General features: G+C 45.4%; 1 protein-coding gene across 1 annotated transcript in view; it reads right to left on the bottom strand.

The window, feature by feature from the left end:
* Positions 1–9,253: 9,253 nt before the first annotated feature.
* LOC118365886 (death domain-containing protein CRADD-like) overlaps positions 9,254–15,400 on the bottom strand; it is a 31,866-nt gene continuing 25,719 nt past the window's right edge. The window contains exon 2 of the mRNA XM_035748188.2: positions 9,254–12,487. Coding sequence (XP_035604081.1) covers positions 12,201–12,487 — 287 coding nt within the window. The 3' untranslated portion in view covers positions 9,254–12,200. The remainder of the gene's footprint in view (positions 12,488–15,400) is intronic.

The following is a 15,400-nucleotide window of genomic DNA, read 5'->3' as shown; positions in this document are numbered from 1 at the left end:
GAACTGACACACACACACACACACACACACACACACACACACACACACACACACACACACACACACACACACACACACACACACACACACACACACACACACACACACACACACACACACACACACACACACACACACGCCTTAACCCAGAACAGAGACGCACACACACATAGCTGAGTGTGTGTATTGTGTATGAATTAAGCTTACGAGGTAACCTCTTCACGAGGTACTGTATTTGTTATTTGTCCAGTTGCTGAATTGCACCTTGCAGTGTAAAGCAAACATAAGTGTGAACCGGTGCTTTGAGAAGAGCAACGTTTGTGTCCATGTGAGAGTGGCACAAATGTTGAAACTTCACTCTGGACATTTGCCATGCTCTACAATTTTAGCCGGTTTAGCTATCTTGTTTGTTTTTGAGCCGGGTCTGGTTACACAGATACTCTCACTTTTCCTCTCTCTCTTGGTTCAGGTCTTATTTCCTGTTATTCTAGAGCTGTGCTCCCTGTTGGTTTCTCTCTAATTACAGGGTGGAGAGAACTAAAGTTTCTCTCCTCAGCTTCGTAAGTGTGGCCTCTGTGTGTGTGGGTAGTTGACACAACTGATCCAGAGAGCGTGGATGTGTTTCAGTGTGTGTGTGTGTGTGTGTGTGTGTGTGTGTGTGTCCACATGATTTCCCTCTCTGTGAAAGGACCTTTGATATCCGTTGAAGCTTGTGTCCTCAAATGAACTCACACGAAATCCCTGTCAATAAACACATCAAGGCCCAAGTCCTAACTTGAGATTAGGGACCGTTTGAAATGTCCTGGGGTGGGGGAGCTGGTCCAAAATAGGAGACGGTTCTCTAACTTTTTGGGGCTTTTGGGAGGGTAGTGCACTTTTTCCCTGATTTACATTCACCATTTTTCAGGTTTTGTTATTTCATGTCTTCAATAGAGAAACATTTCCTCATTTGCTTGCATGCACCTCTCCTATCAAGGTGTTTTGGTACTTCCCTTATGCACTACGCTTTTCCGTGCGCTTAATATACGACAGGTCAATATGGTCTACCAGTCAACTATCTATCCTGCCCTCTATCCATAGTGACAATAGTTGTAGGTTGATCGTTTGTCCAGATCTGCATTAGGTTAACTAGCAATCATATCACACATACAGTGCATTCGGAAAGTAATTCAGACCCCTTGACCTTTTCCATCTTGTTATGTTACAGCCTTATTCTAAAATGTATTAAATTGCTTTTTTTCCCTCATCAATCTAAACACAATTCTCCCATTCTTCTCTGCAGATCCTCTCAAGCTCTGTTAGGTTGGATGGGGAGCGTTGCTGCACAGCTATTTTCAGATCTCTGCAGAGATGTTTGATCGGGTTCAAGTTCAGGCTCTGGCTGGGCCACTCAAGGATATTCAGAGTCCCGAAGCCACTCCTGCCTTGTCTTGGCTGTGTGGTTAGGGTTGTTGTGCTGTTGGAAGGTGAACCTTGGCCCCAGTCTGAGGTCCTGAGCACCCTGGAGCAGGTTTTCCTCAAGAATCTCTCTGTTCTTTGCTCCGTTCATCTTTCCCTCGATCCGGACTAGTCTCCCAGTTCCTGCAGCTGAAAAACATCCCCACAGCATAGAGGTCGACCGATTATGATTTTTCAACGCCGATACTGATTATTGGAGGACCAAAAAAGCCGATACCGATTGATCGGCCGATTTATTTTATATTTGGCCAATTTAATTTCATTTGTAATAATGACAATCCCAACAATACTGAATGAACACTTATTTTAACTTAATATAATACATCAATAAAATACATTTAGCCTCAAGTTGGTTTAAATAATGCAAAAGTGTTGGAGAAGAAAGTTGGAGAAGAAAGTAAAGTGCAATATGTGCTACGTAAGAAAGCTAACGTTTCAGTTCCTTGCTCAGAACATGAGAACATATGAAAGCTGGTGGTTCCTTTTAACATTAGACTTCAATATTCCCAGGTAAGAAGTTTTAGGTTGTAGTTATTATAGGAATTATAGGACTATTTCCCTCTATACCATTTGTATTTCATTAACCTTTGACTATTGGATGTTCTTATAGGCACTTTAGTACTGCCAGTGTAACAGTATATCTTCCGTCCCTCTCCTCGCTCCTCCCTGGGCTCGAACCAGCAACACAACGACAACAGCCACCATCGAAGCAGCGTTACCTATGCAGAGCAAGGGGAACAACTACTAGAAGGCTCAGCGCGAGTGACGTTTGAAATGCTATTAGTGCGCGCTAACTAGCTAACCATTTCACTTCGGTTACACCAGCCTCATCTCGGGAGTTGATAGGCTTGAAGTCATAAACAGCGCAATGTTTGACGCACAACGAAGACCTGCTGGCAAAACGCACGAAAGTGCCATTTGAATTCATGTTCAATCGGCCATTCCGATTAATCGGTCAACCTCTACCACAGCATGATGCTGCCACCACGATGCTTCACCATAGGGATGGTGCCAAGTTTCCTCCAGATGTGATGCTTGGCATTTAGGCCAAAGAGTTCAATCTTAGTTTCAGCAGACCAGAGAATCTTGTTTCTCATGGTTTGACAGTATTTAGGTGCCTTTTGGTAAACTCCAAGCGGGCTGTCGTGCTTTTTACTGAGGAGTGGCTTCTTGTCTGGTCACTCTACCATCTACCTGATTAGTGGAGTGCTGCAGAGATAGTTGTGCTTCTGGAAGGTTCTCCCATCTCCACAGAGTAACTCTAGAACTCTGTCAGAGTGACCATCAGGTTCTTGGTCACCTCTCTGACCAAGACCCTTCTCAACTGATTGCTCAGTTTGGCCGGGAGGCCAGCTCTAGGAAGAGTCTTGGTGGTTCCAAACTTCTACCATTTAAGAATGATGGAGGCTACTGTGTTCTTGGGAACATTCAATGCTGCAGACATATTTGGTACTCTTTCCCAGATATGTGCCTCGACCCAATCCTGTCTCGGAGCTCTACGGACAATTCCTTCAACCTCATGGCTTTGTTTGTGCTCTGACAGGAACTGTGACACCTTATATAGAGAGGTGTGTGCGGCTTTCCAAATCATGTCAAATCAATTGAATTTACAACATGATTTACAACATCGCAAGGATGATGAACAGAAACAGAACGCATCTGAGCTACATTAACTCTCATAGCAAAGGGTCTGAATACATATGTAAATAAGGTATTTGTTTATCATTTTTTAAATACATTTTGCAAACAAATAAAATACAAAACCTGTTTTCGCTTTGTCATTATTGGGTAATGTGTTTAGATTGCTGAGGATTATTATTATTTTGATCCATTTTAGAATAAGGCTGTAATGTAACAATACTTTCTGAAGGCTCTGTAAAATCATTCAAATCTGAACCAATTTTCTATATAAATACACAAGATAGAAGAATAGCTGATAGGCAGTGGAGGCCAGGTGCTTCATTGCGCATGAAAGAACAGGGAAGATACGCAGCTTAAAACGCTTCCTTATTGATCTCGTTTAGGGACCATGACATGATTCTACCTAGACTACCCTACAACAATCCAATGAATAAATTGCATTATTGTTTTCAAGTGAGTACAGTTGAGTAAAGTTCTACTCTAGGCTGTAAACTGCAGTGAAAATGACATTTGTCATACGGTTCTCTCCGCTACCACATGGCAAGCTGTAGCGATGCACCAAGGCCCAGGCCTGAACAGCTTTTACCCCCAAGATTGCTAAATATACTGAACAAAAATCTAAACACAACATGTCAAGTTTTGGTCCCATTTTTCATGAGCTGAAATAAACAATCCAAGAAATGTTCCATACGGGAAAAAACGCTTATTTCTCTCAAATGTTGTGAACTAATTTGTTTACATTCCTGTTAGTGAGCATTTTATAATTTATCAAGATAATCCATCCACCTGACAGGTTTAGCATATCAAGAAGTTGATTAAACAGCAATGCCACAGATGTCTCAAGTTTTAAGGGTGTGTGCAATTGGCCTGCTGACTGCAGGAATATCCACCAAAGCTGTTACCAGAGAATTGAATATTAATTTCTCTACCATAAACTGCCTCCAGCGTTGTTTTAGAGAATTTGGCAATACGTCCAACCGTCGTCACAACTACCAACCACATGTATCCACGACTGCGGGATCATCAGGATGGGAGCTGAGGAGTATTTCTGTCTGCAATAAAGCCCTTTTGAGGAGAAAAACTCATTCTGATTGGCAGTGGGTTGGCCTGGCTCCCATGTGGGTGGGCCTATGCACTCCCAGGCCACCCCCTTGGCTACACCCCTGCCCAGTCATGGGAAATCCATTGATTAGGACTTAATTTATAATTGACTGACTTCCTTACATGAACTGTAACTCAGCAAATCTTTGAAATTGTTGCGTTTATTTTTGTTCAGTATAGTTAGTTAAATAGTTCATCAAATAGCTACCTAGACTATCTGCATTGACCCCTTTTGCACAAACTTTGACTCATCACATATGCTGCTACTACTGTTCAGTATTGGTCACTTTATTCCTAGTAATGTGTACATATCTACCTCAATTACCTCGTACCCCTGCACATCAATTTGCTACTGGTACCCGTGTGACTCGGTAGAGTATGGCGTTTGCAACGCGAGGGTAATGGGTTCAAATCCCACGGGGGGGGGGGGAGAAATAGGGATCAACTCACTACTAAGTTGTTGTAAGTTGTTCTGGATAAGTGTGTCTGCTAAATGACTAAAATGTAAGCCTTTTATATAGCCAATCATCACTCATTGTGTATATTTTCTATTTAAGGGTTTTACTTTTCTATTATTTCTCCATTTCCATTTCCCCTGCATTGTTGGAAGTAACATTTAATTTTTAGTCCACACCTGTTGTTTACAGAGCATGCAACAAATAAAATGTGAGTTGATTGATTTTAATTATGGTGCAAAAGTCCTTTCATTCCATTTTGATCAGTTGTGGATTTACTCTCAACATACACTGCTCCAAAAAATAAAGGGAACACTTAAACAACACAATGTAACTCCAAGTCAATCACACTTCTGTAAAATCAAACGGTCCACTTGGAAGCAACACTGATTGACAATACATTTCACATGCTGTTGTGCAAATGGAATAGACAACAGGTGGAAATTATAGGCAATTAGCAAGACACCCCCAATAAAGGAGTGGTTCTGCAGGTGGTGACCACAGACCACTTCTCAGTTCCTATGCTTCTTGGCTGATGTTTTGGTCACTTTTGAATGCTGGCGGTGCTTTCACTCTAGTGGTAGCATGAGACGGAGTCTACAACCCACACAAGTGGCTCAGGTAGTGCAGCTTATCCAGGATGGCACATCAATGCGAGCTGTGGCAAGAAGGTTTGCTGTGTCTGTCAGCGTAGTGTACAGAGCATGGAGGCGCTACCAGGAGACAGGCCAGTACATCAGGAGACGTGGAGGAGGCCGTAGGAGGGCAACAACCCAGCAGCAGGACCGCTACCTCCGCCTTTGTGCAAGGAGGAGCAGGAGGAGCACTGCCAGGGCCCTGGCGTCCTGTGCTCTTCACAGATGAAAGCAGGTTCACACTGAGCACATGTGACAGACGTGACAGTCTGGAGACACCGTGGAGAACGTTCGGCTGCCTCCAACATCCTCCAGCATGACCGGTTGGATGGTGGGTCAGTCATGGTGTGGGGTGGCATTTCTTTGGGGGGCCACACAGCCCTCTATGTGCTCGCCAGAGGTAGCCTGATTAGAATTAGGTACCGAGATGAGATCCTCAGACCCCTTGTGAGACCATATGCTGGTGTGGTTGGCCCTGGGTTCCTCCTAATGCAAGACAATGCTAGACCTCATGTGGCTGGAGTGTGTCAGCAGTTCCTGCAAGAGGAAGGCATTGATGCTATGGACTGGCCCGCCCGTTCCCCAGACCTGAATCCAATTGAGCACATCTGGGACATCATGTCTCGCTCCATCCACCAACGCCACGTTGCACCACAGACTGTCCAGGAGTTGGCAGATGCTTTAGTCCAGGTCTGGGAGGGGATCCCTCAGGAGACCATCCCCCACCTCATCAGGAGCATGCCCAGGCGTTGTAGGGAGGTCATACAGGCACGTGGAGGCCACACACACTACTGAGCCTCATTTTGACTTGTTTTAAGGACATTACATCAAAGTTGGATCAGCCTGTAGTGTGGTTTTCCACTTTAATTTTGAGTGTGACTCCAAATCCAGACCTCCATGGGTGATAAATTGGATTTCCATTGATAATTTGTGTGATTTTGTTGTCAGCACATTCAACTATGTGAAGAAAAAAGTATTTAATAAGAATATTTCATTCATTCAGATCTAGGATGTGTTATTTTAGTGTTCCCTTTATTTTTTTGAGCAGTGTATCAAGGCACAGTAGTATTTCTGCTTCTGATAATGATGTGTTGTCTGCTGCCGATCATCATTCTCCCAAGTTGTCCTAGCATAGGCCTAGGTGCGTGGCCCAACGCACCCAGCAGGCCCAGCTTTCAGGAAAACTTAACACACGTTCTGCCTCCTTTCCGATCAGAGCGGCTATTCCTCAACCTAATGTTCAATATAGCCTAACTATCCTCAGCAAAAAAAGAAATGTCCTCTCACTGTCAACTGCGTTATTTTCAGCAAACTTAATATGTGTAAATATTTGTATGCACATAACTAGATTCAACAACTGAGATATAAACTGAACAAGTTCCACAGACTTTTATTTTTTTTACCTTTATTTAACCAGGCAAGTCAGTTAAGAACACATTCTTATTTTCAATGACAGCCTGGGAACAGTGGGTTAACTGCCTGTTCAGGGGCAGAACGACAGATTTGTACCTTGTCAGCTTGGACTAGTAACCTTCTGGTTACTAGTCCAACGCTCTAACCACTAGGCTACGCTGCCGCCCCAGACATGTGACGAACAGAAATGGTGTCCCTGAACAAAGGGGGGTCCAAATCAAAAGTAACAGTGTGGCCGCCAGCTGCATTAGTTACTGCAGTGCATCTCCTCCTCATGGACTGCACCACATTTGCCAGTTCATGCTGTGAGATGTTACCCCACTCTTCCACCAAGTTCCCGGACATTTCTGGGGGGGAATGGCCCAAGCCCTCATCCTCCGCTCCAACAGGTCCCAGACGTGCTCAATGGGATTGAGATCCGGGATCTTTGCTGGCCACGGCAGAACACTGAAATTCCTGTCTTGCATTCCTGCTGGAGGGTCATGTCAGGATGAGCCTGCAGGTAGGGTACCATATGAGGGAGGAGGATGTCTTCCCTGTAACGCACAGCAATGTGTTTGCCTGCAATGACAACAAGCTCAGTCCGATGATGCTGTGACACACCACCCCAGACCATGACGGACCCTTCACCTCCAAACCGGTCCCGCTCCAGAGAACAGGCCTCGGTGTAGCGCTCATTCCTTCGACGATAAGCGTGACTCGTCAGAGATGAGCACTTTTTGCCAGTCCTGTCTGGTCCAGCGACGGTGGGTTTGTGCCCATAGGCGACGTTGTTGCCGGTGATGTCTGGTGAGGACCTGCCTTACAACAGGCCTACAAGCCATCAGTCCAGCCTGTCTCAGCCTATTGCGGACAGTCTGAGCACTGATGGAGGGATTGAGCGTTCCTGGTGTAACTTGGGCAGTTGATGTTGCCATCCTGTACCTGTCCCGCAGGTGTGATGTTCGGATGTACCGATCCTGTGTTGTTACACGTGGTCTGCCACTGCGAGGATGATCAGCTCTCCGTCCCGTCTCCCTGAAGCGCTGTCTTAGGCATCTCACAGTACGAACATTGCAATTTATTGCCCTGGCCACATCTGCAGTCATCATGCCTCCTTGCAGCATGCCTAAGGCACGTTCACGCAGATGAGCAGGGACCCTGGGCATCTTTCTTTTGGTGTTTTTCAGAGTCAGTAGAAAGGCCTCTTTAGTGTCCTACGTTTTCATAACTGTGATGTTAATTGCCTACCGTCTGTAAACTGTTAGTGTCTTAACGACTGTTCCACAGGTGCATGTTCATTAATTGTTTAGGGTTATTCAACAAGCATGGGAAACAGTGTTTAAACCCTTTACAATGAAGATCTTTGAAGTTATTTGGATTTTTACAAATTATCTTCGAAAGACAGGGTCCTGAAAAAGGGACGTTTCTTTTTTTGCTGAGTTTGTTATTTAACTTTGAAAATGTATTACTTTTTTTGTGGCATAAACACAACTAGGAAAAATATTTTAATCTGATTAGGCTACTTCAAAAGTCTGATGGAGCCTACCTGCTCACGTTCATCCACTCCCCTCAAAATGAGCTCCAGCATCCAAACTGCGCAAAGGTCATTCGATTAATCTGTTACAAAACACCAAACTGTTTAATGACATTCAGAGACTGTCAAACCAAGCCTTCAATACTGAGTTGGGTTACATTTTCTGTTTGTCGAGATTGTCAATCCCACAATCGAATATGTCATACTTGATTGTGATGTTGAAAACGCAAACCATAATGAGCGTTCAAAGTCGGTAATCGGTATGCAGTTAGTTGCTTATTGGTTGTGTGGTGCATTGGCACAGAAACCTGTTGGTGGAAATGTTGTTGTATTCATTATATAAATATAGCTGATCGTTGTCTGCAGCTGACTCTGATCGTAATGTAATGATACAGGCAGGAAGAGTGAGCTTGTCCGTCCGTGGTGATCAACAAAAAAAAACATGCTAAAATGTTAGTCAATATTTACAATTATAAACTCAGGGTTGCTACAATTCTTATTTATGGTGGTATTATGTTAGAGTCAATTTTATGAAGGGGCGGTGAGCAATTTCTTTTTACAGTACCTTTCACATACTGTATGGGCCACAACCCTCTTCACAAAGTCACTAAAGACTAAATTGTAGTAACCTGCTTGTGCTGTGTTGTGACAACAGCAGCCAAAACGTCTTCCATTATTCAACACTCCCATCTAACAACTCCCCCACAGAGTTACCCAACATCCCTCCTCCTGTTTAGTCTAAACTGACACAAATGTAAGGCAAAATGCTTGGCTGGGGTGATGTCATCGTGCAGCGTTCCTAAGAGCATCCGGGAATGTAGTAGACACAGTTGATCCCTGGCCTAGAATGCCCTTAGGTCAAAGGTCACCGTGGCTTTGTCTCAACCAACCAACCAGGAGGTGGATTTACGCTCAGGCCACGTGGTTCATGGCCTGCGATCCTCTCAGTGGTCGTGATGTGTCAGTGGACAGAGGCTATGTGGGGTTTCTGACCTTCGCCTCCACAGCCACTACTCACCAACCAGACCAGCAGATAGCGGAGACTGTGAAAAAGATGGGGGTTGGATATAGATATCTCAAGAAGACTGCCACACAACTGGGTCGTAGTCATTAGGCCACAGCCAAAAACAAGTGTTTATTATTGGACAATTTCAGGGAGGTAGTCCCTCCCACTTTCAGTCTTGTCTTCCGTCTGGTGCCTAATAAATACAAATGCAGAGGTAGGTAGTCTTTCCTCTCCCCCTCTAGCCTTGCTCAGTGACTAGTGTTTTGTTAAAAAAAAAAAGAGTTAATCAAGTTTGATTGATTTGACTGCTGCCTACCTGTGCTAGCCTAGTTTCCCTGGCTGTGTGTTAGAGCCAGGGAAACTAGGCTAGCACAAAAACAAATGTGAAAACTCCATGCAGCAAGGTGTGTAAGTGTACGTATGCGAGTCCCCTAGTCCAAGACGGCACTTGAGTTGTACTTCAAAGCTGTCCCAGGAACACTGTGGCTTTTCATTCACAAAAATCGTAAAATGTAACCGACATTCATGTGTGTATCTGACTGTGCTATGAAATACCTTAAGCCCATCACAAATGACCCTATTAAGAATTATACTAGCATTGGCCGAGGCGCAGACAGAACTCACACGTCGTGTAAGTCAGAGAAGAGCGAGTGCTTTAAAATGTCCTCACATTTACTTATGAGTAGTTAAGAGAATTTGTTTGGCCTTAGCCTTGCGGTCATGAACAGCAAGGCACATGCAGATGAAGCAGAGTATGGTCTTTGTTTTTACAACTAAACATTTGCAAATGAAACATCTTGTGAAATGGCCCTACATTAAGAAATGTCAACATGACATCAAGACCAATAAAGCACTACAAAAAAAAGGAGGCATTCACCATCATGCTATGCCATTTGAAGAGGAAAACAAATCCCATTCCAGTTCCATCCTTAAAAGAAAGTTGGACAAATATAGGAATCCTTTTTCAAGGCAAATCATACGCAAAAAGTACAAGGATATAGTTCATGTACAAACTCCTCTAATTCCAGCTCCACTTTTTAAAAAAAACAGGTGGAAAAATCCTGGAGAGTGCTTGTTGGGCATGTAGCCTTGACCTTGTTGAGGCATTTCCAGTTCTATAAACACTGACTGCAGCGGTAGCTGTTGTTGCGGTCCAAAAATGTCCCTGAGTCATTGTGACGTAATGTCACAACAATATGTTGTGAAAATAAGACTAGACGTTATGCAATTCCATGGCCATTTCAAATGTACGTGAAGGAAGAAAAATACTATCAGTGGATTTGTTTTCCAGAGTGGATGTCACAACGCCATCGTGTTTGTTTACTTTCCAGGGTCTGAGTGACTGAGAAAAGGCGTGTCCGTAGGAGTGTGTGTTTGTGTGTTTGTGTGTAGGCCTGCATGGTTTCAAAATCGGCTTATTCTAATCTTACAGTAACAAATCAGTGTCCTCTGTCCTTGTACCTCCAGTCTGGCGTCAATCACGATCAGGAGATACTGAACGTTACGGATTATTCTCGTATCAAGTCTAGTGACGAATCAAACGGTACACAAAAGAGTTTCCCCAAAATAAAAACACTGGAAATCATGTGTATTACAGAAAAAGGGGAAACATAATTACGCTAAGCATTGTGTTAATTATTCTAAACTGAAACTGTCCCTATTACAACATGCAGGGCCAGGCCAATGACACATCTCGCTCAGGGTTTCTGTTAGCCGGTAATAGCTGTCTTTTGGCCTATACATTTTTGTTGTTGTTGAAAAGCTGAAATAAAATATCCTGGAAAATAAGAATATTTCATATAATCCTTTTTAGCCTCTTCATTGATGGAAATACCAGTTGACTGGTCATATTTATCGTTCTCTAGGTTATTTTGCATAATTTAGTGGAATTAAGTTGGCAAACTGTGTAGACTACAGTACATTTGTTATGCATCTTATTTATCACACCCGTACAGCATATAATATATGCCATTTAGCAGACGCTTTTATCCAAAGCGACTTACAGTCATGTGTGCATACATTCTACGTATGGGTGGTCCTGGGAATCGAACCCACTACCCTGGCGTTACAAGCGCCATGCTCTACCAACTGAGCTACAGAAGGACCATATAGATAGGGCCTTTGAGCTGCTGCCGTGTCACACACACACACACCACACACACCACTTGGCAATGAGCTGGTGCGCTATGCATTTCCTTTTAATACATATGAGGCATGTCTTACCTTTCTTAAAAGTAGCCTAAAGAGATCTCTTTCTACATTTCTAATGGACATTTTCATCTCGGTCGTATGAAACCTCTCAAGTGTGTGGTGCCCTTTTGACAAAGGCGTTTTCCCGCTAATTGCATTATGGAATAAACGTTCATGAGTAGCCTACTTACTGCCTTGTGCGCATTGCTGAGATTATAATGTGAAGAAATAATAGTTCCCCAGCATTATAAGCTAAACGTTCTGTTCTGTTGCGTCACTCTCACTGCTTTTAACGTTGTTTTTTTATGTAGCCTAAGCCTACTGGTTGTACGATTTTGGGCTCCATCTCACAACTGTCCCAGATTCGGATTGGTATAGACTATTTCTCAACAAGTTGACCAATAGAATAGGTTAACTATTCTAGTATGGGGGATAGTAGATTGACAGGCTAGTGATGTTGCTGTTAGTCGTCTTGTTGGCTGAGGAAAAGCAAATGTGGACACTTATTATATCTTCATTGTTGTATCCTCGACTTGCATGTTCTGTTAATATCAATTACCAAAATGTAAATGTGATTTGTGTCATTCTGAGCACTGTGGGTGGACACCCTAATCAGGTTATGCATCCAATGCATATGGGTCTGGCAGATCTCAAATGTCTGGTAAAAGAAAAGTTTCCGGTCACATGTCCAGCACCACATTTTCCTATCAGAAACCTTGGTCTGGCTGAGCTAATGGCTGTCATCCAATTAGGATTTCATCCATGATCCAGTGTGTCCTCTCCCCTCACTGGAACACCTCGTCCAGGGTAGAGGGGTGGATGTCAGTGGACTGCAGGCTCTGGAGAAGCCTGTGGACTGTAGCGCTCCTCCCCTTGCTCTGCCTCCACTGGATCAGCCCTACTAGCACCTTCCCATACAAGCTCAGAGGGTGGTCGGCACGGCAACGGTACAGCGCCCCCTCCAAGTCGAGGAGAATCGACTCCCACTCCGAACCGATACGGGGTGCCAGCCAGGACAACCGTCTGTCGGACGGGACTGCTTGGAGCGTCACCTCTGGAATGTTCCACTCATCTTTGGAAGGGAAAGAGGGAAACAGAGAAAAGAGGTGGGAAGAAGAGCGAGGTGGAGGGAGAGATGGGTGGAGAGAGAGATGGGTGGAGGGAGAGATGGGAAGAAGAGCGAGGTGGAGGGAGAGATGGGTGGAGAGAGAGATGGGTGGAGGGAGAGATGGGAAGAAGAGCGAGGTGGAGGGAGAGATGGGTGGAGGGAGAGATGGGTGGAGGGAGAGATGGGTGGAGGGAGAGATGGGTGGAGGGAGAGATGGGAAGAAGAGCGAGGTGGAGGGAGAGATGGGTGGAGGGAGAGATGGGTAGAGGGAGAGATGGGTGGAGGGAGAGATGGGTGGAGGGAGAGATGGGTGGAGGGAGAGATGGGTGGAGGGAGAGATGGGTGGAGGGAGAGATGGGTAGAGGGAGAGATGGGTAGAGGGAGAGATGGGTGGAGGGAGAGATGGGTGGAGGGAGAGATGGGTAGAGGGAGAGATGGGTGGAGGGAGAGATGGGTGGAGGGAGAGATGGGTGGAGGTAGAGATGGGTGGAGGGAGATATGGGTAGAGGGAGAGATGGGTAGAGGGAGAGATGGGTAGAGGGAGAGATGGGTGGAGGGAGAGATGGGTGGGAGAGATGGGTGGGGAGAGATGGGTGGAGGGAGAGATGGGTGGAGGAGAGATGGGTGGAGGGAGAGATGGGTGGGGAGAGATGGGTGGAGGGAGAGATGGGAAGAAGAGCGAGGTGGAGGGAGAGATGGGTGGAGGGAGAGATGGGTAGAGGGAGAGATGGGTGGAGGGAGAGATGGGTGGAGGGAGAGATGGGTGGAGGGAGAGAGGGGTGGAGGGAGAGGTGGGTGGAGGAGAGATGGGTAGAGGGAGAGATGGGGAGGGAGAGATGGGTGGAGGGAGAGATGGGTAGAGGGAGAGATGGGTGGAGGGAGAGATGGGTGGAGGGAGAGATGGGTGGAGGGAGAGATGGGTGGAGGGAGAGAGGGAGAGATGGGTGGAGGGAGAGATGGGTGGAGGGAGAGATGGGTAGAGGGAGAGATGGGTGGAGGGAGAGATGGGTGGAGGGAGAGATGGGTAGAGGGAGAGATGGGTAGAGGGAGAGATGGGTGGAGGGAGAGATGGGTGGAGAGATGGGTAGAGGGAGAGATGGGTGGAGGGAGAGATGGGTGGAGGGAGAGATGGGTAGAGGGAGAGATGGGTAGAGGGAGAGATGGGTGGGGAGATGGGTAGAGGGAGAGATGGGTGGAGGGAGAGATGGGTGGAGGGAGAGATGGGTGGAGGTAGAGATGGGTGGAGGGAGATATGGGTAGAGGGAGAGATGGGTAGAGGGAGAGATGGGTAGAGGGAGAGATGGGTGGAGGGAGAGATGGGTAGAGGGAGAGATGGGTAGAGGGAGAGATGGGTAGAGGGAGAGATGGGTGGAGGGAGAGATGGGTGGAGGGAGAGATGGGTGGAGGGAGAGATGGGTGGAGGGAGAGATGGGTAGAGGGAGAGATGGGTAGAGGGAGAGATGGGTAGAGGGAGAGATGGGTGGAGGGAGAGATGGGTGGAGGGAGAGATGGGTGGAGGGAGAGATGGGTGGAGGGAGAGATGGGTAGAGGGAGAGATGGGTAGAGGGAGAGATGGGTGGAGGGAGAGATGGGTGGAGGGAGAGATGGGTGGAGGGAGAGATGGGTGGAGGGAGAGATGGGTAGAGGGAGAGATGGGTAGAGGGAGAGATGGGTGGAGGGAGAGATGGGTGGAGGGAGAGATGGGTGGAGGGAGAGATGGGTGGAGGGAGAGAGAGAGCGAAAATATCAATTTCCATTTAATAAAACCACATCGCTGACTCATTGTGGCGTAATGTTACAACAATAGGTTGTGAAAATAAGACTAGACGTTATGTAATTCCATATCCATTTATTGGACTTGAAAGGGAAAAAAACAATACTATCAGCTAATTTGTTGACTGATAATGACCTCCATTTAGGAGAGCGGGAACGAGAGTGAGAGATAGGCCTAGAAAACAGAGCGATATAGTGAGATATTGTGGTGTTTTTATATCTGAAAGGTGTTGCATAACAGAGGTGGGCAGATCAGGAACACTTAACAGCTGTTCCTGGAAACCACTTTTTATAATAGTCACACCAAAACCACATGAAATACCAGGCCATCCAACCTTTTCATGCGAGTAAAGTACATGTCGGATAAAAAAAAAGAAGCCACGACAGAAAACAGCAAACGTGGGTAAAAACTTTCCAGATGTCGACAAAACAAAATATGCTAGGTGGGATCATTAAAATATGCTAGGTGGGATCATTAAAATATGCTAGGTGGGATCATTAAAATATGCTAGGTGGGATCATTAAAATATGCTAGGTGGGATCATCAAAATATGCTAGGTGGGATCATTAAAATATGCTAGGTGGGATCATCAAAATATGCTAGGTGGGATCATCATAATATGCTAGGTGGGATCATCAAAATATGCTAGGTGGGATCATCAAAATATGCTAGGTGGGATCATTAAAATATGCTAGGTGGGATCATCAAAATATGCTAGGTGGGATCATTAAAATATGCTAGGTGGGATCATTAAAATATGCTAGGTGGGATCATTAAAATATGCTAGGTGGGATCATCAAAATATCCTAGGTGGGATCATTAAAATATCCTAGGTGCGATCATTAAAATATCCTAGGTGGGATCATCAAAATATGCTAGGTGGGATCATTAAAATATGCTAGGTGGGATCATTAAAATATGCTAGGTGGGATCATTAAAATATAGTTCAGTTCAGCAGGTATGGTGGAACCAAGGACACAGATGGATGTGAGGCTGTTATGAGACAGTATAAGGAGGTGTACGGTCAGTTCAGTTCAGCAGGTATGGTGGAACCAAGGACACAGATGGATGTGAGGCTGTTATGAGACAGTATAAGGAGGTGT

This window comes from Oncorhynchus keta, chromosome 33 (assembly GCF_023373465.1).
Source record: "Oncorhynchus keta strain PuntledgeMale-10-30-2019 chromosome 33, Oket_V2, whole genome shotgun sequence".
Classification (NCBI taxonomy): domain Eukaryota; kingdom Metazoa; phylum Chordata; class Actinopteri; order Salmoniformes; family Salmonidae; genus Oncorhynchus; species Oncorhynchus keta.
Note: the sequence above shows the minus strand (reverse complement) of the source record. Positions and strands in the feature narration are given on the sequence as shown.